Source organism: Wyeomyia smithii, chromosome 1, assembly GCF_029784165.1.
Source record: "Wyeomyia smithii strain HCP4-BCI-WySm-NY-G18 chromosome 1, ASM2978416v1, whole genome shotgun sequence".
Lineage (NCBI taxonomy): Eukaryota > Metazoa > Arthropoda > Insecta > Diptera > Culicidae > Wyeomyia > Wyeomyia smithii.
The window spans coordinates 177,634,070-177,661,806 of NC_073694.1; the positions used below are offsets into that span (position 1 = coordinate 177,634,070).

General features: G+C 40.1%; 2 protein-coding genes across 3 annotated transcripts in view; one reads left to right on the top strand and one right to left on the bottom strand.

Moving 5' to 3' along the window:
- The first annotated feature begins 1,416 nt into the window (after nucleotides 1-1,416).
- LOC129728498 (glutathione S-transferase 1-like) lies at nucleotides 1,417-3,642 on the top strand. Its single transcript, XM_055686947.1, has 2 exons — nucleotides 1,417-2,377; nucleotides 2,438-3,642. The coding sequence occupies exon 1, from the start codon at nucleotides 1,749-1,751 to the stop codon at nucleotides 2,373-2,375; it is 627 nt and encodes a 208-aa protein (XP_055542922.1). The 5' UTR covers nucleotides 1,417-1,748; the 3' UTR covers nucleotides 2,376-2,377; nucleotides 2,438-3,642.
- LOC129728478 (cadherin-89D) overlaps nucleotides 2,400-27,737 on the bottom strand; it is a 109,447-nt gene continuing 84,109 nt past the window's right edge. Inside the window, exons 2-9 of one of the 2 annotated variants that reach the window (XM_055686928.1) lie at nucleotides 22,164-22,471; nucleotides 21,560-22,009; nucleotides 21,253-21,506; nucleotides 16,920-21,194; nucleotides 16,788-16,856; nucleotides 16,524-16,727; nucleotides 2,820-3,149; nucleotides 2,400-2,760 (exon numbers count right to left, since the gene is read on the bottom strand). In XM_055686928.1, coding sequence (XP_055542903.1) covers nucleotides 2,706-2,760; nucleotides 2,820-3,149; nucleotides 16,524-16,727; nucleotides 16,788-16,856; nucleotides 16,920-21,194; nucleotides 21,253-21,506; nucleotides 21,560-22,009; nucleotides 22,164-22,471 — 5,945 coding nt within the window. In that variant the 3' untranslated portion in view covers nucleotides 2,400-2,705. Of the gene's footprint in view, nucleotides 2,761-2,819; nucleotides 3,150-16,064; nucleotides 16,372-16,523; nucleotides 16,728-16,787; nucleotides 16,857-16,919; nucleotides 21,195-21,252; nucleotides 21,507-21,559; nucleotides 22,010-22,163; nucleotides 22,472-27,737 lie in introns of those variants that run through there. The other variant, XM_055686933.1, reaches the window with a different exon arrangement.

A 27,737-nucleotide genomic window follows, 5' to 3' on the forward strand; every position in this document is an offset into this window, starting at 1 on the left:
AATATATATTTGTTTTAGTTTATGCTGATTTTCGCTTTTAATTTCATCTTAGTTTTGATACATTATATTTTTGCATCATTTTGGAGAGTTTTCGTCTTTTCGTATTTGCTTCATTGTCGTCTCTATTTTAGCTGGTTCAATATTGTCACAGTTTTAAATTACTTTGCTAATAATTATTTTACCTTTGTTTGGTTTTTATCGAATATGTCCAGTTTTTGATTTATTTAAATAAGTGTTTTTTTCTTTTTGTACCATTTTTGTTTTGAATTCGCTTTTTGTGTCATTTTGATTCTTTTTTTCATTTTTTCACTCACTTTGAATTATTATTTCCTTTTCGTTGTATTTTTTTCTTACATTACTATCATTTCTGTCTCATTTTTGTTTGATTTTCTAAACTTATTTGCACCATTTTTCATATTGATATTCACTGTTGTTTTTGTTCCACTTTTGTCTCATTTCTTTTTCTATTATCTTTGCGTTTTTGTTTTGATTCTACATCACTTGTGTATCATTTTTGTCTTATTATTGCCTTATCTAAACTCTTTCGGGTTTTTCTGTTGTCTCAGTATTATTTTACTTTTGTTTCAATTGCTGTCTCATCTCAGTCATTGTTTGTTTATATTTTTTCAAATTAACTAACTCTTTCTATTTTGTCTCAATTGTTGTCCGAGTTTCGCGTTGTTTTGTCTCATTCATACTATCTTGTTCTATTTTTATCTCCACTTTGTATCACTTTTCTTACCCCAGTTTTTGGAGCGTCATCTTTGTTTTACTTGTGTCATATTACTGCCTCATGTCTGCTTCATGTAGTCTCTTTCTTGTTTTATTACTACTCGACTATCGTTCCGTTTCAGACTCATTTTTGTTTTATTCACGTCTCCTTTTTGTCAGTAAATTGAGCCCATAGAGAACAGACTGACAGAATAGTTGAAACATGGTGCAAACTCACAACCCCCCACGGTCGTTGCACATGATCAAAATCAGTGGCGGGGCCGTTTATCACCTCTCATGCCACCAAATTTGTGCAAATCTGCTCTATCAGTAATGTTTGCGATTGCGTCTATTTTCGTCACACAAACACGCGCACGATTGCCACGACGACGGCGGCGGCGCGGTGCGGTGGCTTCCATGCACTACGGGAGCCGAGATAACCGGCATCGGAGTGACTCCAACGAAAGCAAAACATAAAAACAACAACATTAACCGCTTCCACACAAAACGGGGTATATAACAGACACACATCTGGACAAACTTGAATGGAAAAATATGAAAATCATTTGTGTGATTATTTATTTTGTTTTTTTTTTTCGCTTCAACTCACCTAACTTTTTGCAGTCACTGCGCGTTTCATTACGAATTTGAACCTACCAAATAAAGCGTGAATTACCGGGAGGGGTGGTCCCCATTCTAGTATTTGTTAGAAAAACTTCTAGCACACAGTTGTAAATTGGTGCCAGCTACGCTTCACTGCAATAAGTAACTTCAAAACCATACCCACAGCATAAATTAGCATATTTTATGGTGGTACGAGAATGTAGGCCAAAAGTACCCGCCTCTACCGCTGCACTGTAGCAACAGTAACAGGCTGGAGACTAGCGGAGCGTCAAGAATAACCTTCAGCCATCGTCGATTGGCTGGCAGTAGACTAAGCAACGTTCGTGGTGCCGTTCAGTTCGGTCGCGGTTGACTATCGAGAGACAGGTTTTTTCGTTATTTTCCTCGATTTTTTTTTCGTGTTTTCGCACAACATGCCGAAGCTTTATTTTCTCCGGGAATCGGCACCGTCGCGAGCCGTACAGATGACCGCGTTGGCCATTGGTGTGGAATTAGAACTGGCGGAGTTGAGTGTCCCGAAAGATGAACCCCGTAGGCCCGATTACGAGCGGATCAGTCCCCAGTACAGTATTCCAACCCTTAAGGATAAGGATCTAGTGTTGTGGGAAAGCAGAGCGATCCAAATTTACCTAGTGGATCAGTACGGGCAGGATGATAGTCTGTACCCGAAGGATCCGGCCAAACGAGCCAAAGTAAACGAGCGAATGTTCTTCGATGCGTGCATTCTGTATCACCGTTTTTCCGAGTATTATCACGAGCAGGTTTTCGGAGGACTGGAGGGTGATCTCAAGAAGTTGGCCGCCCTGGAGCATGCCGTCCGAATGCTGGATCTGTTTCTCGAGGGACAACCTTACGTAACGGGTCAGGAGCTGACCATCGTTGACCTGAGCATGCTAGCGACGATTGCAACCATGAACGCACTTGGGTTCGACCTGAAGCGTTATCAGAACGTAAACGAGTGGTATAAACATATGAACAATGTTGCCCCGGGAGCCGAAATCAACGAAGAAGGGGCCAAGGCGTTCGGCACCTTTAGTTAGCTGTAAGACCGGTGTAATCGTGTAGCTAAATTTTTAAATTAAAAATACGACTTTATTTACAGCTTATCTTTGCCACTGGTTCCATCGATTGCACTTCGAAATTCACAAGCAATCTCATTTTCACATGGTCGCGTACACGCACACACTCACACACACATTTCAGTAGACTTAAAACATTAGATAACAATTATAATACTTTAAAAAGTTGGCTTGCGCTTCAGCGGGTTAAAATTTTTGGTTCCTCCTATCGGCTATTCTGTACAGCTGGCTGTGTCGGGGGTGGCACCGGTGCTGGCTCCCCCGGCGGGGCGGGGAAGCGTACTCCTCCTGTCAGAGGCTCGTGTTGGACGTTAGCGAATCCTTAAGCGAGTCTTCGTAGCTGTCACTAAGAAACAAAAAGTTTATTTTTTTGTAACATTATTTGAGTGTTTTTTTAAGACAAACCTGTTGTTATCATCGTTGGCCGTTGGTGGAACAGCCGTCGATTCGGTGCTAATGTTCGTCACAAACTGCCGGTGGAAGCTCGGATGGAAGATGGAACTCTTCAGATCCGCTCGCGTAATTACCGGCTGGATGTCGACCCGGGCAATCGGCCGCGTGATGCTGCCACCGAGGCTGCTTCCGTTGTTGTTATTGTTGTTACTGTTGATGTTGCCAATACCGCCGCCACCGGCGTTGCCGGCAGCTAGTGTTGAGGCGGTGTTGCGCATCCCCGTTGCTCGAACGTCCTGCGAACGGCGGCCACCTCCGCCTACGTTGGGCAGCGGGATTAGACTGGAAAATTCGATGATTCCGGTTGGTTTGATCACGGTTCGGTTCGGTTGAGAGGGTGGAATTTTTGGTTCAATTTAAAAGAGTTCAATAACTAAACCTACTGAAACGTTATGAAAATCTTGCACCGGTGAATTTTTTTAAAGTATAATTGTATCATAGCCATTCCATACAATCTTGTACACAATAATTACTTCTATTGTACGCAAGTTAGTTGCATGCGCTGCCGTACAATCTTTCAAGCAAGTTTTCAGTCGATTATATACGTGTGCTATAAACAAGCAGATGATTTTGTATTTTGAATAAATTATCTAAAACCGGCATTAGACGAAGCAGTTTTTCCTTAATGTTTGGTACGAAATTTATTTACACAATTTTTTCACAGGTAAATAAATTTGCATGCTAATACAAGATGCGAGTTGACCTTAGAAAATAAATTTCGCAGAAAATCTAGTTTTTATTCGTGAAACAAAATTTTGTCACTTGAAGATAGAATTCCTTTGTTTTGGTTTACCACATATATTATAATTTTTTTTTTCTTCATCTAACACAAATGTTTTTTGCCTCTCTCTTAGAAAGGTATAGCAATCACTTGTTTATTTTTATTTTAGCTTGTGTGTGACATCACATTTCAACTCAAAAAAATAAATAAATGAAAAAAGACGTATAGCTGTACCACAGAGTTGAACTCAGAACTATTTATGATCATTCATTCATAGTTTTACGATTCCTCTTTTGCTTAAGATTTGCTTGAGAGAAAATAAATGAGAATATTTCTGTTCACGTTTAAAAAGTATAATGTTCATTAGTTCTATTTTACCGTGCATGTTTGTTTATGAATGACAGCGCAATTTCATTCAATTTTTAGTCACTACAAAAATTGTAACAAAACGTGAATAAGAATGCTGTAACATGTGGAGAGATTTGGATTGCGAAATAATTAAAGAAGAGGAGCTAAAAATGGATGATCTTTCAGAACTATAACTTTATGCTTCGGCTTTCTATGTCGCCAATATGCGACTCCATCAACAGAATCTTTCTAGTTATCGTTTATAATCTTCATTTCCTCTCAGTTTAAGTTTTTCTTTCGGTAAAATCGTTCAAAGTTAGAAAAGAATGCATGTTAGAAGGGGGTGGGGTTATAAACACAAGGGGTCAAGGAAGTTGTGACAATTTGTGACCAGGGCGAGGAAAGGAGTTTATTTTTTTCCAAATCCTGCCCATTTTTGCAAATTTTGCCTAATACGTGAACATCGCGATTGACGATGAAAAATGCAATGACACTGGCTAGGGATACCATCCGTCCTGATTTAGCAGGACATGTCCTGATTTTGAGACCCGTTTGGAGCGTCCTGATTTATTTTTCATATTTTAGCATTTGTCCTGATTTTTCTGAATGATGCCGGATATCCAGAAATGTTGAAGATTTTTCAGTACTTTTTCTTGACCCCGGAAAGAAAAGGACTAATTTCAAACGAATTTTTTCCTTGCTTGAATCTTGACGAGAGAAGTTGTCTAGTCGTTGAAACCGTTAAACATCTGACAATTGTTAAGTATAATTTCAAACAGTTTACGTTTGCTACATTTTTGGGTATCTATTAATGCCTGAGGAATCAAAGTTGCAAAAATGAATCGTCCGAGAAATACGTTAAATAAATAAATGAGTGTTTTGGCGTATGTTGCATAGCAAATCTCAGATTACATGTTTTATTTATTGATATCTCAAAAAATAAAAGAAGCTTAGATCAAATTTGTGCCGGAAAAAAAAGTTGTCCTGATTTTTAATTCCGACTAAATGGTAACCCTAACAACCCTAACAGAATTCAATCATTCGATGTGAAGTGACACACAGGAAAATACTCACTTTGCAAAATCAAAAACGTGTGCAAAGTTTCATTCAAATCTAAAATGGGCAATATTGGACGCTTTGTTATTTGAAAAATACGAAGTTTTATACAGATCGAAACAACTCATATTTTGTTGTTATTTATGACCTGAAGTTTTTATTTTTTTTTTTGGTAAAGTTTCCTATAAGCGCAGCTGGAAACTCATTAACGAACGTTATGCTACTGCCATAAAAGTGTGACGTGCCTTTTAATCAGCAGGCGGTGCTGCGTTGTTGACGTCTTTCAAACATAATTTCAAAAGAAAGGTTTGTATGAAATGAAGCAGTGATTAAACAGTCGAAAGATAACCGAGAGAATCAATAAAAGCGAAACAAGTGATGCGAATTTTACTCCGAAGCTCCACGTTTCGAGCGAAATTGGAATTTACCGTACAGCACATAGATTGATTGATAGTATGTCTTTTTCGGCCAAAAAGTTTAAGGTGGCTTCGAAAAGAAACTCGAATAATTATTGCGAATTGAGGAGCTACGTAACCACAATGTTACAGAGACCGCTTTGACAACCGGGTGGTAATGGGTTCGAATCTTAGTAGAATTGGACCATTCAATGTCGTAGAACTTAAGCGTGGGTTTATTCTCAGGCTTCTCAAGACTAAATAGTAGGAGGGTGGCATCCAAGACACGACCTCATAGTTGACGTAGGACTACAATAATTTTATATTTTTATTTTGAAGCTTTGTTTGATTTGAGCTCGTTTTACTGTTGTAGTTTGCTTGATTTGTTTTTACCAATTTAAGCTCAACATCTTCCAAAAGGAAGGTATTTATCAAGCGACACCTCAAACGACTTGGAACTAAAACTAGTTCATTGGTGGCCTTTTCTACTGTTAAGGTCGTCTTTGACCATTTAAAGAGTAAAAAAAGTCAAGAAAAGAGAACCGTTCATTATGGGCATGGTTGAATTTTATGAACATGTTAACATTCAATTCAGGTCAATTTAAACATTTTATCAGTATACAGAATCAATCAGAAAAAAATTGATCAGTTTCAAGATACCAAAGAACAACGAAGATATCATATTTGAAAGTTATATGTCTGTTATCTGTTATCACAAAGATCAAAATTAGTTGTCTCAAAGGGTTCTATACAAAATACTACAAGGTTTACAGCCCTAGGGTTGTATGAAATGGTGACGTGGGACTAAACACTGTAATTAGAGGGATTTTTTTTACAACGAAGTTAAAGTTCAAATAGATTCATTTTCGTTCTTTTGCTCGTAAAGTTTTTTTCTTTTGCTAACAATTACATTCACTGTACCACGAGGACAGCTAATATACGTAAATTATTAGTCAAGTTATAAATGAAAAATTATCATCTAACAATGTTCAAAAATGATTAATTTTAAAAAAGATTTTGAATATATTTCAAACAATAGACAAAAAAATCACAAGCATTCGCCGGCTCTTACTCTTCTATAAATTTGTATATTTGGGAATTTTATTTTTCCGATATTGGCCAGTCACCAATATTGAAACTGGATACTTGGATATTGAAACTGAAATGTTCCTTTTGGGTAATTTATGGTAATCATAGTCAGTTTATCCTAGATTAAATACGTATAGAAATGTACGAATCAAAGTTTTCCGCTGCAATACGAGTAAAAGTTTACCGCTGAAATGTACGAATAGAACTGTAACGCTGCAATCATAGACGACGAGAGCATGTTTCAAGACATCAAATTAGTCTGAGTTCATAGGAGTAAACATAAATTGACCTATTGGGACGGGAAAACTCTGTCAATTTTTCTTTTGATATTGATAAGAAGAATATCAGAGCGAATGGTTGGTGTCTATTCATGTTGTCTGTGCTAGCAATGCACGCATGTGATTGGTTCTTGTTCCCATAAACTTTTTATCAATTTTCAGCACTGCGCAATGAAATAATAGTAATAACTAGCGTATTACAAAATTTTCCAACATTTTATCTATCCAACAACATATTGGTTAATTTTATTCTTCATGTGGTTATGCTTTTATTATCGTTTGAAATCTAACGCAACATTTGCCAGTTTCATTTCCTTTTTTACAGAATGCATGTATAAAAAAAAGACGTAGTACCAAGTCAAAAAATATTATAATAGAAGGGCAACTCCGTAGAAAATGTGGCACTTACATTTTTTCTTCAAATTGTAATTTTGATTCGGCTGGAACTTTGCACCAAAGTTCATGGGGGCCATCTATTAATGATGTCACGCAAAATTTGGATAAAATAAACTCCCCCCTCTCCCTTGTCACAATTGTCACAACTTCCGTGATCCAACTCCCTTAATTCCGTCACGTTTTTATATCCCCTACCCTTTCTTTGGTTTATAATTGGCTAAAAATTGAGAAATTTGTAAAAAATGCATTTTTTGTAAATTAGAGCGATTTTACTGAAAGAAAAACTGAAAATGAAAGAAAAATGAGACAACTAGAAAAAGCGTTTATTTATCCTTCGTCCAAGGATTTTTTGACGTAGGACTACGTCTTTGTTTTCTATACTAGATTACATTTTGTGAAATTGAAAATGAAACAGGCAAATGTTGCGATTTCAAACGATTATAGCAAGCGAACGACTTAATGCATCTTAGTCATTTATATGTCGGTGGATAGATAAAATGTGTGACAATTGTTTGATATAATGTTTAACATTGTTCCAAGGTCAAGCTTTCCCATACATTTCTCTCGCTATTGGCTTGCCCGAGCACGGATAACAATAGCATGGACGGAATAAATTTCACTGCCTACATATTTTGACTCAACAAAGTGTTTTGTACCGTTTGTCTTTCTCGAAACTGCGTGGCCACGCCCTCATGGCAAAAATTTACGCTGAACTCGATACAAAAGACTGCGTATAAAAAATTCAGCTTCATTCTAGTTTGTCACACAATAGCTGTTAAAGGTACGCGACATTGAGAAACGAGAGCTGCATACGAGTCAACTTCCAGGCACGGCAGAACATGTTACCTTTATTTTGCATACAGCAGCAACATCATCAGCGTTTTGTAGCACACATTTCGAGCTGAAGATTTTGGAATCGGTTCTTTTCAGAACTATTAATGCTTGAAGAGTTATGAAAATTTCCACAACTACTACTAGTGTGAAATGTTCATATATTTCTCAATAATCATTTTTACAATAACGACCAGGGCGCACCAAAGATAAACGGTAGTGTTGCCTATGAATAGATTATCACAGTAAGATATAACCCTCATTTCTAGAATTTTCACTGCTGAATTGAGTGATTTTCCGGTTTAATTGTTTGTTTGTGCCCACTCGAACACCGTTATCAGTCAAATAATAGTAACGAAAATTAGTTAATCTTAGAAGCGGAGTGATTTTCGCATCTGGAAAGCAAAAACTTTCTTTTGGTGCTTATGAAAATCACTGAGTAGTATCGAAGGTGTTTCGTTTTGTTTCGCTTTCTCTAAGCTGCGTGGCCACGCCCTAATGCCAAAAATCTACGATAAACTCGATACAAAAGACTGCGTGTAGAAAATTCAGCTTCAGTGAAAAACCATTCTCTGCTAGCGTGTTGAGCAGTACAGTTGTTTTATTTCCACTCCGTTCGCTTTGTACGTTCGTTCGTAAGTTTTTATTTTTCGCGTTGGAAACCGACTCTACGGTGAACCCTGACATGGGTAAATCGAAAACTGGTTCTAGTACGGATAAACGGCCTCTATCTGGAAATGCCCCCGATTCTGCGGCTAAAAAGCTTTCGGCAAACAACAGATATGCTGTCTTGGAAAACTCCACGGACCCCGAAATAGTGAAAAAAGTGAAAATTCCACCCTTCTATGTGAAAGGATTTCCGGAAGGTCTTCGAGAAGCAATTGTCTTTTGCATAGAGGAAGGACTGAAATGCACTATCCGTATGTGCACTGACGGATACAAACTGATAGTTCCGGCAATCACTACAAGGCATTACAAGTAATACTGTAGCAGTGTAAGGTGGAATATTTCTCCCATGACATTGAAGTAGAAAAACCACTCAAGGTTGTTCTCTGTGGTCTTCCAGACATGGAAATTGACACTCTGTTAGAGGAACTGAAGGCAATTGGACTCAAGCCAATCCTGATCCATAAAATGTCTCGCCACAACAAGACTCGGAAGTACCGTGACCAATTGTACCTTGTAAACCTGGAGAAAAACTAAACATGTTTGGCGGATTTGCAGTCCATTCGTGCCCTTCCTTTATCACATCAATGCGATCTCAAAGCGGCTTTCGATCGGGTAGACCATGAAATATTGCTCCCTAAACTCAACAAGCTAGGTGTGTCATCTTGCTCGCTTTTGTGGCTAAGCTCCTATCTACGCTCTCGCAGATTTAACGTCAAGTTGGGATCATCTCTATCTTGTTGGTGTTATATTCGCTCTGGTGTACCACAAGGTAGCATTTTAGGCCCGCTACTTTTCTCGTTATTCATCAATGATGTCACACAGTTGCTGACTCGTGGATCCAGATTATGTTACGCTGATGATGTGAAAATCTACTTGCTGATAGAATCAATCGACGACTGCGCGAGGATTCAAGGCTATGTTGATTTGTTCACTCAATGGTGTGACTCTAACCGTATGTCAATCAGCATTTCAAAATGCACTGTTATCAGCTTCAGTCGCAAAAACAGCCTCTAGTGCATGATTACTGCATTGAAGATACGTATTTATGACGCAGCGACAATGTAACTGATCTTGGCGTGGTGTTAGATACTCGTTTGATGTTCAACAAGGCGAATCGACAGCTGGGAATAATTTTCAGAATTGGACGAGAATTCGTTGATCCTGATACGCTGCGTACTCTTTCCTGCTCTTTAGTACGTTCAATTCTTGAAACTAGCTGTGTAGTTTGGAATCCACACTATGAGTTCTGGATTAACCATTTGGAGCTAATACAGAAATGTTTTGTTCGCTAAATTTGCCTACGCTACCATGAAGAAATCCTGATGCTCGACCGCCCTATGAAGAACTGTGTCTACTAATTGGTTTAGCGCCACTCTTAGCAAACACCGCCCATAGAATCTTATTGGGTGTTTATGACTGCCCCGCTGTATTTTCGCTCCTTTAATTACACTGCCCACTTAGTTTAGCTTTTTAGCTGCATTTGTTTACTTGTGAAGTGTTATGTATTATCATAATGTTAAAGTTTCATTTTGTGCTTTTTTTGTACAAAAAATACTGGGTTTTCATGCCGCTTTGATGAAGACTAAAGTTTACTCAAGGCAGCTTTTCCCAGTCCAAACACAAATTATCATTTAACCGTGTAGTCGGATGACGAAATTAATAAATAATAAATACTAAATAAATAAATCATTGTAGCCTGGGAACGCTACAAAGCAGTGCATTGAGATGTGTCCCAATGTTCCAATTGCTTGTTATTTGGACATGGGACTAAAAACTGCCGATCCTGTTTGCGCAAATTGTGGAGCTGATCATAAGACCACCAGTCGTACCTGGCCGAAGCGGGCGTAAATCATTGAGATCCGTAAGAGAGCCTCAACCAACAACCAACCCGATCGGAGAAAGGTCCCAGTGAATAACGAACAAAATTTCCCGCTATCGCATCGCGACGCGCAATCCCAGTGCTTACACCTCTCCCACTTACTACTTCGTTTGTCGATGTCGCAGCTTCGAACCGTTCCTTGCCTCCCCCGAGACTCCCAGAGCTTTCAACTCCTGCCACTGGAATAAAGTTTACCCGAACAGACTCCGAAGAAATCAACGCAGATTCTCTTCTTACTACAGAAGAGTTCGTGCATCTCCTGGCCGAAGCATTCGAAGCCCTTCGCACTTGTAAAACCCGAGCTGAACAGCTGCAAGCAGCATCCTCACCAAATATGTGAATTCATAAACTTCGCTAACTGGAACGCTTGCTCGTTGAAGAGCAAAACCATCGAATTCGCTGATTTCCTCAACGAGAGGAATATAGCAATCATCACCGAGACACATCTAGAACCTGGCGTCAAAATCTACCTCCCTGACTTTCGAGTTGTTCGGCTCGATCGAACCCACACAACGGGTGGAGGCGTAGCCATCGCGTTGAGGAAGAACATCTGCTGCAAGCTGCTGCCCAGTTTCAACTTAAAAGTCATCGAAGCGGTTGGGGTCGAGGCTTCTACCCCCGTCAGCCCTATTATTATCATAGCCGCCTACTGTCCGTCGCAAGTCAGCTCAAGGAACAATTCTTCCTCTAATCTAAAACGAGATCTCGTCAAACAAACCAGACATCGGCAAAACTTCATCTTGGCGTGTGACCTCAATGCAAAACATCAATCCTGGGGCAACACTTGGAGCAATCCAGCGTAACTGCAGCGTCATTGCTGATTTCTGAAAGGCCATCCATATTTAGTTCCTCTTATTCAATCGATTCGCAATTTAAATCTTCTCCTTGTGTAACAATAGTCAAGCATCCTTATTCACGTTTTGTCACAATTTTTGTAGGATTAAGAGGGACTAAAAATGTATGAATTTACGCTGTCATTTACAAACAAACATGACGGTAAAATAGAACTAACGAATATTATGCTTTTTTTTAACGTATTTTATCTTAAGCGAATCTTAAGCAAAAAAAAAGATCGTAGAAATATCGAAATATATATAGTTTGCTTGTCTTTCAGTCACGCGCACGACAAACGAAAGTTACTCAAATTGCCTTTTTCCCAAGCAAACTCTGATCCTGAGGTACACTAAAGTTTGTTATTTTTTTTTAGTGTAGCAACGCAAACACTCCTGTTCTGACTACAAGTTACCTTTGCTTTTAGTCCTCCACTCACCTCCTCTCGCCTGGTATGCAGAAAGTCGCAAGGAAATCAAAGCTAACTGCGTCTTAATTAATATTCGGCACACGTGTTAAATTAGCACATGGCTATAGGTTCTGATGCAGGTACATCGACAAAAACCGCCAAAAACGTAATAAAGGGCGGAAGGCAGTTTTAAAATGTAAGAAAGACATAGTATCAAATATATAAAGCAAGTAAATGAAATTTAAAGTTAACCAAACCACTGTCAGTTGATTATGAACGTTACTTTATAGTTACATGTCAAATAAGTTCTGTAATGTCAGGTTTTAGGTTGAAATAAGGCAGTACCCGTTGTAATTCGTTGAGGATAGACTATGAAAAAGTCAAGAGCATGATGGGGATTATAAACCTTTTTGATCGAGAAAATAAACAGCTTGGATTTTTTTCAAGTGTGTAGCAATTTTTATATGAATTGAAATTGTATTAGTAATTGTAATAGTACAGTTATTCGATAGTAAGAAGGTTTGTTTATTAAAAAAAACGATTACGACCTAAGACGTTAATAACGAACATTTATAAATAGTAGGTGGGTGGTATTCAAGACACGACCGCATGACGTTAACTACCGTATTCTTATATTCCATTGAACCAAATATTGCAACGCTTCTTTTACAAAACTTCTGTAACAAAATTTCGAGGCACCAAAAGGTACCAGTTGCCGATTATTCTCGTTTACTGGTTAGTCCGTCCAGAATTCCAGCCATTTTAGTATTTTGCAGTAGCCATTTGTTACTAACAGCCACCAGCATAACGGGTGAAACCGGCACGAGATGACCGGTACTATTTTGTCTTTCCTCCTTTCAGCTGCTAACACCGAGCGTCCGTATGTATCCGGTACGGTTTAATAATGAAACTGATGGGGTGATATGTTCGAACGATACGTTTTATACCAAGGCTTCGTCAGATAATTAGAAAGAAGGAGGGGCTACATAGATGATGGAATGGTAGAGACAAATGTTTCTTGAAAGCTGCGCCGGCCGCTGTCGTAATATTAACACCAACACAAACATGCATTTTTGCAAGGTTTTTTACGCTAGCAGCAGCATTTGGTAAAACAGAAAATTCAATTACCCGCTTCTGTACCAAAATTTCGAGGCACCAAAAGGTGCCAGTTGCCCATTATATTGTTGTTTTTTGGTTAGTCCGTCCAGAATTCCAACCATTTAAGTGTTTTGCAGTAGCCATTTACTACTAAAGCCACCAGCATTACGGGTGAAACCGGCACGAGATGAGCGGTACTCTTTTGTATTTCCTCCTTTCAGCTGCTATCACCTAGCGTCCGCATGTCACTGGTACGGTTTTGGAATCAGAATAATGGGGCGCCGGCCGCTGTCGTAAAATTAACACCAACAAAAAGATGCATATTTGCAAGGTTTTTTCCGCTAGCAGCAGCATAAACATCGGAAACAGAAAGTGACAACAACAATAACAACAAAGTCAGATCGATTGTATCCGTTAGTGTCGACTGTGCTTGGGAAGAGAGGTAGTGATTGGCTGCGCGGTATGATTTAGACAATCGATATTAATTACCAATTTTTCAATAGTGTATCTCGAACAATAGTTTGTTTTTGTTACATAAATTTAACCGTAAAAGAATTTCTGATCGATTGATGCCAAAACCTCGAAAACCTGATTATAGATGACTGCAAAATAAGCGCTCAAAACCTGACCACTTTTCTCTGGTTTTCCCTGGTTGAATTACTAGATTTTCAAATTCAGGGGCCTAACTTCGATATAGACGTTAGTCAACGTCAAAAATTGAAGAAAACCGACTGTAACTTGGCAGAGCCATTCCACGTAAAACACCATATCGAGTTTTTAGTTTAGCTTATGGCGCCGTGACGAGCCGCACTTGGAATCTACCTTTGCTCTAGCAAAGTTTAAAAAATGTTCTCAAGAAGCTGTATTATTATTTTTTTTCGGTATTTTAAAAATGGAAAAGACATTTAACCTACACCATACATGCTGAACATATTGTACCCCAAATTAATCCATACTACGACGTTCAAGATGTACGGGGAAAGTTATAATTATTTTGCTGATACGTGAAAATTTTAGAAGTTTTGAAAAAATCTACAGTATAAGATAAACCCATTCCCGACGGGTGACATTCAAACTTTTATTCAAGTTCAGCAATTATACTTTGATGAAATTATTCAGTATGGTTAGAGAACAGATTGATCTTTAATATGCAATACAGTTTGTGTCAATTCTCTCCGCCGGGATCGGGTTAAGCTATTGGTCATTATTTTTAAACACTATGTAAAATCTGATCAACTGTTTTGATTCAAGATATTTTGGAATATCGACATAACTAAAATTTTCAAAGTTTGAAAAATTAAACCTACTATCCTGCAAATGCGCTACAGTAAGCCAACTTTTTTTTATTTTTTATCAAATAATATTTGTTTGTTTATATGAAAGAAGACGAAAACAAAGAAGTAGACAGAGGTTGTGGTGATGGGATGAAGATTGTTATGTTGTTACGCAACACTAGAAAAGGTTTCTATGATGGAACGCAGTTGACAGATGTTTCATGCGCGTCATTGATCATGGGTGAAGTTATATCGGAGTATTAGAGAGTGATTTGATCTATTCATCAATGATTCAAAGAGCACAGTACTCAGCTATTCAAAGCTTAGTTAATAAAAAATTGCAATGACAAACTTTTGCATGTGTGAATATTCTTTTGAGCAATCCAGTCTTGGTTTTGCAAGCAATGGTTTTTGTAAATTTTTATTTTTTTTTCAATCACATTCATTTTAATTTATTTTGAAAGCTTAGTTTAAATATAACATGTTCAAGTTATGAAATTAAAAAAAAAAAAAATCTTTAAAAAACAATTATCCGAAAATAATCAAATAATGAAGAAAAAGTCTTTAGATATTGGAGAAAAGAGCTGTGCAGTGGATCCGTAAAAGAAGCGAGATGCAGATTCGTTTCAAAGTAAGCAATCAATCCACGCGTTTTCATGATCTACTGAACGAAGTATTTATCGCAGTTTAGAAAATTTATTAAGTTTTAAACCAGCGTTGGCCATCTGCATCGAATTGTCGATAGTGTCATAGTTTCATCTTGAACTTCAATTCGATACTTCAAAAAATAATTTATTATTTGAGATTAAATGCCAACTTTTAATAATCCAAAATGCATTTGAAAGTGGCTAGCCACTACGAGCCAACTAGTAAATAAATAATGCTCCTTCTCCCCCACCTAAGTGCGTGACATCGTTAACAGATGGCCCCTTAGGGTCATTTAGGTTTGATTTCCGAGAAAAAACCGGAGTTCACTATTTTGAATTCCAAAATGGTCCCCGATGGTATCTGCCCCGGGGCGTCATCTCGGTTCGTCGAATATCCATGCTGTATTTCGTCGTCTTCAATTTCGTTTCAATTTCGAATCACACCATAGTTCGATTAATTTCTATAGTGGGTCTTGATTGATTGACCATGGTCAAGCAAGAGATCCTCTAATTTTGTTACCAACTTAGTATAGAAATTGGAATTCAATCGAAAACAAACTGTGTTGAAGGTAGAACAGAAGTGGTTACGTAATATTTTGGCAAAATCCTAATTTCCCGAGAAAAATGTTAGTCATGAAACCTGAAACCTAAGATGAAATAGAGACACAATGATATAAAAATTCAGATAACACTGGAATTGATTGAGTTGTAAAAGATAGTGGGAAATAGGCAATATTATTCTACGAATCATAGCTCCAGATAGCACTTGGATCAAGTTTTTAATGTTGGATGAGGTTCTGGTTCAAATTCTGTACGATATTATGAACCAAACTCTGGATTCATATTGACAATCGAATTATTATTTCTTACTCTAATGTTGATATCTTTTTCTAGGTAAATGCTGGATTAGATTGGATTCAATTCTGGATTATAGAACTCTGGTCTGGTTCGAATCGAATACTAGATCAGAACTAGATCTGGGTACATATCCAAATTGAGATCCCGATCCAATTGCTTGAGGTTTCATGTTAATATTTTGAGCCCTAAATATGAGAATTGATGTGAACTGGATCCTGAAAACTTGATTGTAAGATTGTAGTCTCCAAATTTTAAATAACATATCCTAACATCCCTATTTGAATTCTGTATTATTTAATGTGTACAAATCTAGATATATCTATATAAATAATCTATATAAGTCTAGATATATCCATATATGGTTCTTGATTGATGATCCAAATTCAAAATGAATTTATTGAATTAATTTGATATGAAATTTTTCTGAGTACAAGATCAGGTAACATTTTCTTTAAACACTACTGAAATGAGTTAAAAAACTACAATAGATGAAAATTTTGGTTTGTGATGAGGAGCTCTAAAATCAAACCTAACATTTGTGGTGTTCTGGTTTCTACTTGCGACTACAAACTTGAAACTAATTTTAACTAGCTACAGGTTAATTCGTTCTACTACCTGATGATACAATGTTATTTCTATCTACAATTATGTGTTGACTTAGCATGCGGAAGGTGAAATTAGAGTGTCTGCTTGCAGTGCAAAGTGATCAGTAACGTAACATACTCCTGTATACCAGCGAATGAGAAGAAACAAGACAACTAAATTAATTAGCGTTGATGCATGTGATGAGAGGTTAATAACTAATTGTTTTTGTCTAATTAAGGCTAAGAGTGTAATAATGAATTTCTACAGCCTGCTGAGAATCCATTGTACTTACCGTCGATATCGAGCGCAGGCAATGCACAAAGCCGTGGCCGTTCCGCCGGCAAAAATCAGCCCCCCGATGACGACGGTGGCCAGCTCGATGCCCTTCATGCCCGCATCGTACGAGTGCGGTTCCAGCGCGTTCGACGCCAGATCTGTCAGTTCGATTATGGGCAAATTTGGCTTTAAATTTGACATATCGAGGGCGGCGAGAGATCTGCGGAATGTTAGCGATTAAATCCAACCTTGTTAAAGGTGAAAAAACTATTTGCATTACCTCTGCAGTTCGTACATCTCCACCAAAGAATTGGTCCCTCGGTCTATGGCATATAGGTATAGGTTTGTGCTGAGAACCAAACACAAAATTTCATAAAAATTTCTTACAAATTGATCATATTTTGATACTCACGCATCCTCCACCTTTTCGTTACTTTCCAACGCTCGTATCCGAACGTCATACCCGGTAGCCATGCTTAAGCTGGCAATGACCATGCCCATTTGCTTCTCGACGTCCACCGGAGCACCGGACAGTATAAGGCAAACCTCCTGGTGGGCGTTCAGTACGTACACAAACACGTTCGCGATCGTCGACTTGCCATCATCCGCCCCAATCCGGTCCGTTGCTTTAACATCAAATCCGAACACCCGATCCTGGAATGTCATCAGTGAGCTCAGCAGCCGAATCTGTCCACTAATAGCATCAATATCGAACAACCGAGACGGTTCATTCAATAACGAATACCGAATCTCTCCATTGCTACCAACGTCAGCATCGTAAGCTTCCACCTTGAGCACCGGATAGCCATAGTTAGCACGATCAGGAACCACCGCAATGATAGGACCCTCATTCTCCTTAAATATCGGTGCATTATCATTAACATCCATCACCTTGATCAGAATCTCGACTTCGTTGTCGGCAAGCTGCGTCTGCATCCTCCGCCGGATTGGATTTTCCAGTGCGTACAACACACTCGGAATGTTACGACTCTCGCGAACCTTCAACTTTTCCACCCGGATTTTAATCCCATACGAGTCCTGATCTTCGCGATCCAACGACTCCAGCATCCACAACGAGCCATTCTTCTCATCAATGCTAAACTTCTCACCATAGTCTTCGTTCAAAATCTGCCAGCGAAAAACATCGTTCGCGTACTTCTTGTTCAGGGTGACGTTCAGTACGATCTTCGGTGCCTGATCGTTTTCCCGCAGCTCGAGCTCGTAGTATTTGTACGGAAAGAGGGGGATTCTCTCCTCCGGCTGGCCTGACCGATCTGGATCGCCTTGCAGATTCACGATCAGCAGGGCGACACTCGAGCGCGGAGGTGTCCCGAAGTCAGAAGCCACAACCGTGATGTTCAGATGTTGATAGTTTTTCCGCTGCCCCAGAGGGGTGAATTTCGATGCCGTCACGATCACTCCATCCTTCGGATCGATGCTGAAGTGGAGAAGGTCATTTTGGCCGGAAAGAGAGAAGATCACCAAACCGTTGCCGTTTTCTTTGTAGTCACTGTCACGGGCTTGAACCTGCTTGACAAATGTACCGGGCTTCGAATTGACGTTGATGTAGGATACGTACACCGGGAGTCGTTTGATACTGTTGCGATCGTACTGCAGATCGTCGTACGCCGTAAACTCCGGACTGTTGTCGTTTTTGTCCTGCACGATCACCTCCACATCGACCATCGCCGATAGTTTCAGGTCGAAGTTGTTGTCCGATGCGAGGACTTTGAACTGGTAGGATGCTACGGTTTCTCGGTCGATTTCGCCTGAAACTCGGATCGTGCCTTCGTGAGGTGAGATCGAGAAAGGGATCTTCGTGTCATCCTCAGCCAACAGCAGGTAGGAAACGTTTCCGTTCATGCCGAGATCTTCGTCTGTGGCCCGCACCTGGCCGATACTCGATCCCGTGATGGGATAGTTTCCTTCGTCCACCTTGAAAGTGTACCACTGCTTCTCGAAAACCGGTGCGTTATCATTGACGTCGTATATTTTGAACTCCAAGCCGATAACATCGGCCAACCCACCGACGTCCTTTGCCGAAACGTTCAACCTAATTTCACTTTCCGGTGGTAGTCGTTGAATGGCTCGCAGCTCCCCAGAACTGCGATCGATCTTGAAGTAACTACCTTTGTTAGGCGTTTCCGACGTTTCCTCTTGATTGATGATTTCGTAGAAAACCCGAGAGTTCTTATCGAAGTCATCATCGCTGGCGGTCAGCTTCAGGATCACCTTCCCGACTTCGACGTTCTCGGGTATGGAAAACCGCAGCGCTGATTTGCGACCGACGGCGCGGGTATTTCGAACACCCGAACGTCGTCGGCTTTTTGGTTTGTACATTTTCCGCCTTGAATCGGTTGAGCGGTTTACTGTGGTTAGTGAGGCGTCGAACAGACGGGGCATTCCCACATACGGCGCTGATTGGACCATTTCGAATAAACTCTCGACTCCGTAGTTGATTCGGGCGGCTTCGCGTTCTGCGTCCAATGCAAACTCCGGCAGAATGGCCGTTTCTAGTTCGTCTAGGTAGAACAACTCAAGGTCGCTACTGTTTTCCACCATTTCGCAGCGACTTTTGCGAAAGATCGCAACCTTATCGAAAATCGGTGGATTATCGTTTACGTCTAGGATGAGGATTCTCAGCTCGACCTCCGACGCTAGACTGTCGTTATCGGTGGCGGTCATCTTGAGGCTCAAACTATCGATCTCTTCGCGATCGAGTTTGTTGGGGCCCATAAAGAGGATGTTGAAGTGCGGTGTTGAACCGTTGATTCCCTCGTATGGTTTAGAGCGGAAGTCCAATCTTCGGTTGAACAGCTCACTGCTGCTTGTGGAATCGATGTTTGCTATCTGGAGGTTTTTGAAGATGTGCGCCACAGTTTTGTTGTAGTTGGAGAGGGTGGCGTTGGAGAACTGTGCCGCGAAGGAGTTCGACTCGCCTGATAGGACTAGTTCGTATTCGGAGTTGACGCCGATATCAGGATCGCTGATGATTATTGGGCTGTTAAGGACGATTTCCGTTCCGATGGGGGAGTTTTCCGCGATCACACCCAGGTAGTAGGGGAGATTGAACCGCGGTGGGTTGTCGTTCTCGTCCTCCACGAGAATCACAACTTGATAAATGCCAGCGAAGGTGCGGTGCTTGTAGAAGTACTCGGCAATGATGGTAACCTTAATGGTGTCCTGCTTTTCCCGATCGAGACCCTTGACGGTCATCAGTTTTCCGTCGTTGGTGAGTCGAATTTGGTCGGCCATGTCGTAGCTGTTGATGAGAGAATACTGCACACCACTGGTGGGATGGCGGGAGTGGCGAGAGTTGCGTGCCCTTCGACTTCCGTTGGTGGTCGTGTACAAGGCATCGAAGCTTACCAAGGGGTAAAGCTGGATCAGGTCCGGACTGGTCTCGCGGATGAATCTTCTACCCCAGCGGGTGCGATTTTTTGCGTTCAAGTTGAAAACCTGACGATCGTTTCGGTTGCGATCACCGCGGACGGAAATCAACGGGGGAAGGCCTTTTTCGTCGGCGTCACACTGCTCCTGAAAATCTTGGAATTTGAGCTGACCAATGATGGCGTTGGCTTTGTTTTCTTTGATTTTGAACTCGATCGGGGTGGAATTGGTTCCCCGCAGCAGCATGAAGTTGTGCTTGATCACGTGAATCGTTACGTTGGTGACGATGATTTTTTCCAAGTTATTGTACGCCTCTGGCGTTAGCTGATCTGCAAGCTTGCCTTCCGCGTTCGGAAGGTAGGAGACGACCGTTTCGAACTCGTAACATCGTCTGTCAAATTTATCCAGAGCTTCAATTACGGTGACGATTCCGGATCTCTCTTCGATCGCGAACGGTACTCCCTCCGGGTAGGAGTGCAGAAGATCGAAAAAGATTTCTTCGTCCGCATTCATATCGAAGGTCGTTCGTATCTGACCCACCGAGGATCCGATTGGGGCATCCGCGCCCACCCAGAACTCGTACGGAGCTCCGATGAATTCAATTTCCTCGATAGACTGACAAACGATGTCGATGGTGACTAGCGCAACGTTGAACCTCGACTCCGAAGGATTCTGCGGCTGATCGCGAGCTTCCACAAAGAAAGCCACCTTCCCGTAGGTTAACGGTTCCGAGACCTTAATATCACCAGTGTCAGGATCAACCTTGAAAGGAATCGCCAGATTCGGTCGTACATTTTTTATATGATACTGCACCCGTCCATTTCCCAGATCATCCGGATCAAGCGCCTTGATGGCGCCGACTTTCGTCCCCACACCCGCGCTACAGTTGGTTTTGAACTCATACAAAGTGCCCTGCTCAAACTCTGGCGTGTTGTCGTTCGTGTCTAGCAGAGTGATTTCAACCTGGACCGTTCCATAGTTACGACCTCGATCGACATGCTCAACCCGTTCCATAGCATTTACCCGCATGAAAAGTGAACTTCGGGTTTCCTTGTCCAGGAAGCTCTCGTCATTGACCACAATCCAACCGGAGATCGGATCGATCACGAAGGCACCCTTGGGCTCCTCCGTGGCCAGATAGTAGTAGAATTCAGCATTCTCACCCTGGTCGCGATCGATCGCATTCACCTGCAGGATGCTGAAACCCTTCGGGAGGTTTTCTATGATCGAAATATTGTACAGATCCACTTCAAACTCCGGCAGATTGTCATTCAGGTCGATAATCTCCAGTTCAACTCTGTGGGAGTTAGAAGAGTGTTATAAACCAAAGAAAGTTTCCCCGTACGTAATCTTACCTAGCGAGGGCAGTTTTTGAGGGATTATTCCTCTGTCTGGCTTCGATCTGGAGAACCATCGTGTTATCCGGCAGATTTTCCGCTTCCAAATCGATTTCCTCCTGGAGGAAAAGCATCCCCGTTTCCGGTTTAATCCAAAACAACTTACCATCGTTGCCATCTACGATGCTGTAGATCAAGCTGGCGTTGAGCGAATCCTGATCGAACGCTTCGATCGGAGGATCGAAATAAATCGGTTCATGAATTGGTTTACCCTAAAATAAATTATTTTAATTAAATTTTTTCCTGCTATCACATGCAATAATACCGTCATCGGAAAAGACTCCTTCAGTGTGGCCCGATAGACGGGCCGGGTGAAGATCGGCCCCAGATCGTCGACATCGCGGATCGTCACCCGAACGGTGGCGTTCGCAGAACGCGACGGATTCCCACGATCGCTGGCGATCACCAGCACGCTAAGCGAGCGCAAGCCGGCATCGAAGTCGAGCGACCGCTGCAAGATCAGCTTCGGCCGCTTGGAGCTCTCCAGCCGAAACGGGAAGTCGGCGCTCTTCAGCTGCTTCGGGGCGATCGCGTACTCGATGTCGGAATTCGGCGTGTTTGGCTTATCACGATCAATTGCCTTAATTCTATTAAACACCACCGTCTCAATTGGCGTTGATTCGTCCAGCGTTATCGCGTACGGTAGATTGATAAATTCGGGATCATTATCGTTGATGTCTTCTATGTAAACAGTGATGGTGAAAAACGAGGACTGCTGCTCCGCCCGGTAGTTTTTTTTTTTCATTCGGTTTAGACGAACAATGTTGCGAGTCGGTGTCGGTTCGGGTGCGAAAGAGCGAATAGGGAAATAAAATTAGATTAATTCGACGAGGGGAACCATAAATAATCGTACGACAAGTGAAGCTTACATTATCTTGCTTTAGTGCGGTTCCGCTGCAAAAAACGCTAAACTTCAGTATGCTCTGGGGGTTGTCATTGTCGACCAGATCGTCCAGGCTGCGGTTCAGGATGACACTGACGACAGTACTGTTGACCTCCTTCAGACGAAAGTATTCCGAGTCGCTCGAGTTCTCCGCCCGGGCGATCAGAATCGAATTCCGCGGATAGGCATAGAGTGAAACGATCTCGCCGCCCACCGGAAAGTCCTCCTTCAGCCGTAGGAACTGGACGCCGTCGGATTTCGTGCGCAGGTTGCTCTTTGAGTACAATTTGCAAGCTGTAATGAAATCAAGATAACATGTAAATCAAATCGATCACTCCGATAGTGCTTATTTGCTGCCGGTAGAGAAACTTTTTTCATTCATCATGTTTTTTATCGTTCAGTCATGCTGTACTACTGCAGCACGTGAGGCAAAGCCCGGCTAATCGAAATGTCTCACTGCCCGGCCCTCAGCTCGAACTCGAGCCAAAGCGGGTGAAGAGTGGGACGCGATTGACTGCGCCGTCACGGGATGAATTAATATTAATTAAGCCTAGCTCATTTATCAACTCACTCTGGCCGATCGATGGTTCTATTAGGTAACTTTTTAGAGGGGTGGAGCACGGCTAGAACGTAGTGAGAAGAATGTGGAGCAATCTCGCATTGAAATTGACTGTTATGGGAACTTGATTTACGATGATTGTGTTCGGATGTGATTGGGACCGAAAATCATTGTCGAATGATTTTTGGTCCAGGAAAATGCCGAGAATGCTTTATAGTCCCCGCAAAGGACAAAGTTATTTGTGGGGACTGCCGTTCAGGTCATTAATATAAATCAAAGAATTATATAGATCCCAATTAGTGGAGCTATGCCATTCTAAACAAAGTTTCCTTCCGATTGGTGTTGACAGCAATTTATTTTTTTTTGTGCTAGTAAGATTATATTAATTGGAGAATCCGCTCATGATACACAGGCTAAACAATAACAAGAAATCTTGAAAAAAATTTCTATTATTAAATCATGAAATATGAAAAAAAATTCTTTAGAGGTTTAGTATATGAAAAGTTAAAAATATATTCCTTTCGCATTTAAACAGCAATTTAAAAATATTTTATTACGTTTGTTTTATACCTTTAATAAATAATGAAAACAGTTTTCTACTTACATTTTGAAAAGTGAATTCTATATTACATTTGAATATCGAAAAAACCCGCGTGAAACTGGTCTGTTACAAAAACGTATTTTAAAATTGAAACACGACTTCCAACAGGAAAAATTTATTATTCACGTGAAAGGCAGAAGGCATAAAAAAAGGTTTGTTTGATTGACATAGTGTCTTTGGCAAGTAGTAGATAATAATTTTGTCCTTCATAAAAAAAAACGGTGAAAGAAACATTTTTTTCAAACATTATAACTTTTTATCTCGATTTCTCCATGATTGACTGTCTCCATTTGAAAAAAAAAAAAATCTTTTTTTAGACGAGATTTTGATTAGATCATATTAGATGGGCAACCAAGTTTGTCGCTAATAAAAATGCAACCTTTTTTCTAAATCATGCAATCGCTTGGAAATGGCTCGACGGGTAATTCCCAATATTGAAGCAAAAACTGTTCCTGCGTTTTGCATGGATCCTCGTCGAGCAATTCCTCCAATTCAGTTCTTCCTCGATGCGGATTCTGATCAACTTCGAAATTGCCGACTTTAAAGTAACGGAACCAATCACGGCACGTAGTTTTAGTTAGAGCAGCATTTTTGCAAACATTTTTGAACTCTTGATGCCCTCCAGTCATCGTTTTCTTCGAATGAAATGAGCAAAATAACATGTCCCCCAATGTTATGTTATATTTAAAATTTCAACTGAAAGTGCTTCGTATTAGGCGGTATCCATGAATTACGTAACGCTCATAGAGGGAGAGGGTGTCATTGAGCGTTACGATTTGTTATACAGGGAGGGGGGAGGTGAATTCAGCGTTACGTAACAAAAAATTTCGAGAGCGAGACTCTCCAAAAATGAGCATTTTCGTCAAGCAAACCCTTCTACAGCGTTACGTAATTTATATGGGGGTAGGTGTTGGCGTTACGTTTCATCACATATGGGGGGTGTGGGTCCACAAATTGGGTTTTTTGCGTTACGTAATTTATGGATGTCGCCTTAATGAAAAAATAATAGTTAAAACTACAATTCACAAAAAGAAAATTATATTCAGCGGATCCTGGTGACGCACAAAAAGGTGCGGAGGGGTTCGTTGAAATCGAACAGATCTACAGCCTCGTTGAACCTCATTGACATGAATCTGATCGCATCATACTGGCCGTACCGACTATAGTTTGTGTCTATGTTCAAAAGCTGTTTTCTTCGTAGATTCCTTTCCGGAGCATGCACGATGATTTCGTGGGCACCGGATCTCGGAAACCATCCTGAAGTTAATCCCAGCTGTCTGTTGGCTTTTGAGATGACATCCTAGTAGTGTGTCCTTTTTTTAAAGGAGGAGATGTTTTGTGATGAAATAATTATTTACTAATATTTATTTAGAATTTGTATTGTGTGTTCTGCCACAAACGGTGATATATAAACACTATTACTATATTCCGCAACACTATTACTATATTCCGCAGTTACTAGTGTATCCTGATTAGATGTAGCTTTCTGCTGAAGGTGATGTCGTTACATTTATCTTCGCACAGGGTGAGAAGATTTCGGTTGCTACAATCAACGAAGGCATCAATCAACTTTTGTAGTTCATGAAAAATTTCATGTCGTCCGCAAAAAAGAGTCATGTACCTCGCGGTAATATAACAGCGACGTTTTTGATGACAAGTGAGAACAAAAGTGGGCACAGATTGCTTCCTTGTGGCATTCCAGAAGAAGTAGTGAATATTTGAGATATTTTTAGACAATTTTGAAACGTTGGATATTTTTGATATGTTTTCGAAACATTATGAAACATTAAATTATTACTTCAATTTTTGAAACATTTTTGTAACACTTCAGAAACATATTCGAGATATTTTTAGGATATTTTTGGGACAATTTTGCGACATTTACTAGACCTTTTTAAAACAAAACTGAGACATATTTCAGGCATCTTTGAGACATATTTGAGATATCTTTAAGATGTTTTTGAGAAATCTCGAAGACCTTCCTGAGACTTTTTTGAAACATATTTAAGACTCCTTTAACATAGTTTTGAAACAGGTTTTGAGACATTTGTAGACATTAATGGGAGAATTTTGAAACATTTTTAAGAACTTTTTCAAACAAATTTGAGACCATTTTTTGAGACATTTTTGAAACCCTTATGAAATATTTTTGAGACATCTTCGAGTTATTTTAGAGATATCTTTAACAGATTTTTGAAATATAACATTTTTCATTTATTTCGGCGATGCTCGTTTTTCTTTTTATTTCGAGGCTTTGTAAACTAACAGAAGTTACTTATGATCGTTATAGTGATTTAAATGTGAAGTATAAAGGTCGCTGCATCAAGTTTCGACTGTTATAGCGTCTCTACAGCACGTGTTTACCCACAATTTCCCTTTGTTTAGTTGATCAGCCATTCTCGTTGTGTAAATTCTTTGTTTGAGTTTTTCTATACGTTTTAACTGTGAGTTATATTCAAAAGTGTATAAATGTGAGTGACAAGTTTGAATTTTGCGTGAGATCGGACGCCAACCGCGTCAAAGTCGCTGAGCATCGTTTGTCTGATATCGCGAAAGAGGTTAGGCGCAGCCTTACATCAGATAACAAAAAGGAAGAAGAGGCAAATAAAGCCCAGGAATGACAACTTTACGGCGCAGGGATAGCTGACTGAAGGTAAAAAAATTATGAAGGGGCTTCATTATTGCAATTCTTAAGATTCATAGCATTTTGAAGCTTTAAACGCGTTTTTCTCAAAACCATGTTTTCAAAATCGGCGAGCAGTAGAACTTGAAAAGTTTACATCCGTTTGACTTGAAATTTCAACTGTAGCTTCTTCATCTATATCTAGTGAAGTACACACGATTTAAGCGATTTATTTACACCAACTAAAGTTATAAACAATCAAAGTCGATTTTTGTGTCGAAACAGAACTTTTTTTTCAAACCGTTGCCATTTTACGAAGAAAAATTCTGAAAATATAATCATGTGTACTTCACTAGCGACACTTATGTAGATAATGAAAAAAAAAAATTGTTTTGGTTATAGGTGACGTTGGGCACTGCTCGCCGCGGAAAAACTAAAAAAAAAAGCAATCGCTGTACAGCCGCCATTTTGTAAAAAAAAGAGCAATGATTTTTTTTCTATTCTCCAAGAGCTGCTTAATCCAATAATATATTTTTTATATACCTTACATCTCAAATGTCCTTTAAAAAAATCATGAAAGAAGCCTTATTTTTTGGGCATTTGGTAGATATTACCTCTTAAGTTTTCTTTTAAACATGTTAGATAAAGTTTTAAAATTTTTGAGACATTTTTGAAACAATTTTGAGATATATTTAGAGATTTCTGAGAAATTATTTTAGAGACATTTTTGAGGCGTTTGAGACTCTTTTGAAACATATTTGAGATGTTTTTTAAATTTATGAAACATTTATGAGACAGTTTTGAAACATGTTTGAAAAATATTTGATACACTTTTGAAACATTTTTGAAACATTTTGGTGAAATTTCTGGAAGAGTTTTGAATCATTTGAGAAACATTTTGTGGCATTTTTGAAATTTATTGGCGATCTTATACATTTTTAAAACAATTTGAGTAAATCTCTAAGATATTTTTGACGTCTTCGAAATATGTGTGAGACATCCTTGAAACATTTTTGGAACAATTTTGAGTCATTTTAGAAAAATTTCTAAAATATTTCTGGAGGAGTTTCAAAGACATTTTATGTTGTCTTTGAGACATATTTAAGCTGTTATGAAATATATAAGGACGATTTCAACCTCGACAGCGAGTCGCTGGACGGAGGACCCACTGCTTCATCCTTTATCCTACGTTTTCCACAAGGGAACGACGAAAGTTAAATGGACTTACTTCCCAGTCCAGAGACAGGCCCGAAGACGAAGGGAAACCCAAATCATCGGCACCCCTTGTCAAACGACTTTCAAACGCGCAAAGGCGGCGACTGAGCAAAAATCTTCGCTTCGGTCTCTCGTACGAAGAAGCCAGGAAGCTAGCCCTCCTTTCGACAGAGCAGCTTGCTCAAACAAATCAAGTCGCCGTCAAGCGACAGCGGTCGAACGACTTGGTGTCCTCAAACACCAGTACTAAGTGTCCACAGCCTAAAAAACTGCGGAACGGCACTGGTTTTGGGTCATCGGGTCCGAAGCCGCTCCCGACGGCCACATATAAGGACATGGGGGGAGCGATAGACCTTGCGGTTACTTCTGTCACCCACCCCAGCTCCCTACTCACAACGGACCTCCATCTATGATCACATTGCTGATCAGGAAAGTTCAACCACCAAGCCCAAGTTTAACGGTTGCTATCTGAAAAATGGCTTCCTGCAACTTGCCTGTGGCGACACCGACACAGTGCAGTGGTTGGAAAGAGAGGTACCGTGGGATGGAGCACAGCTTCGTG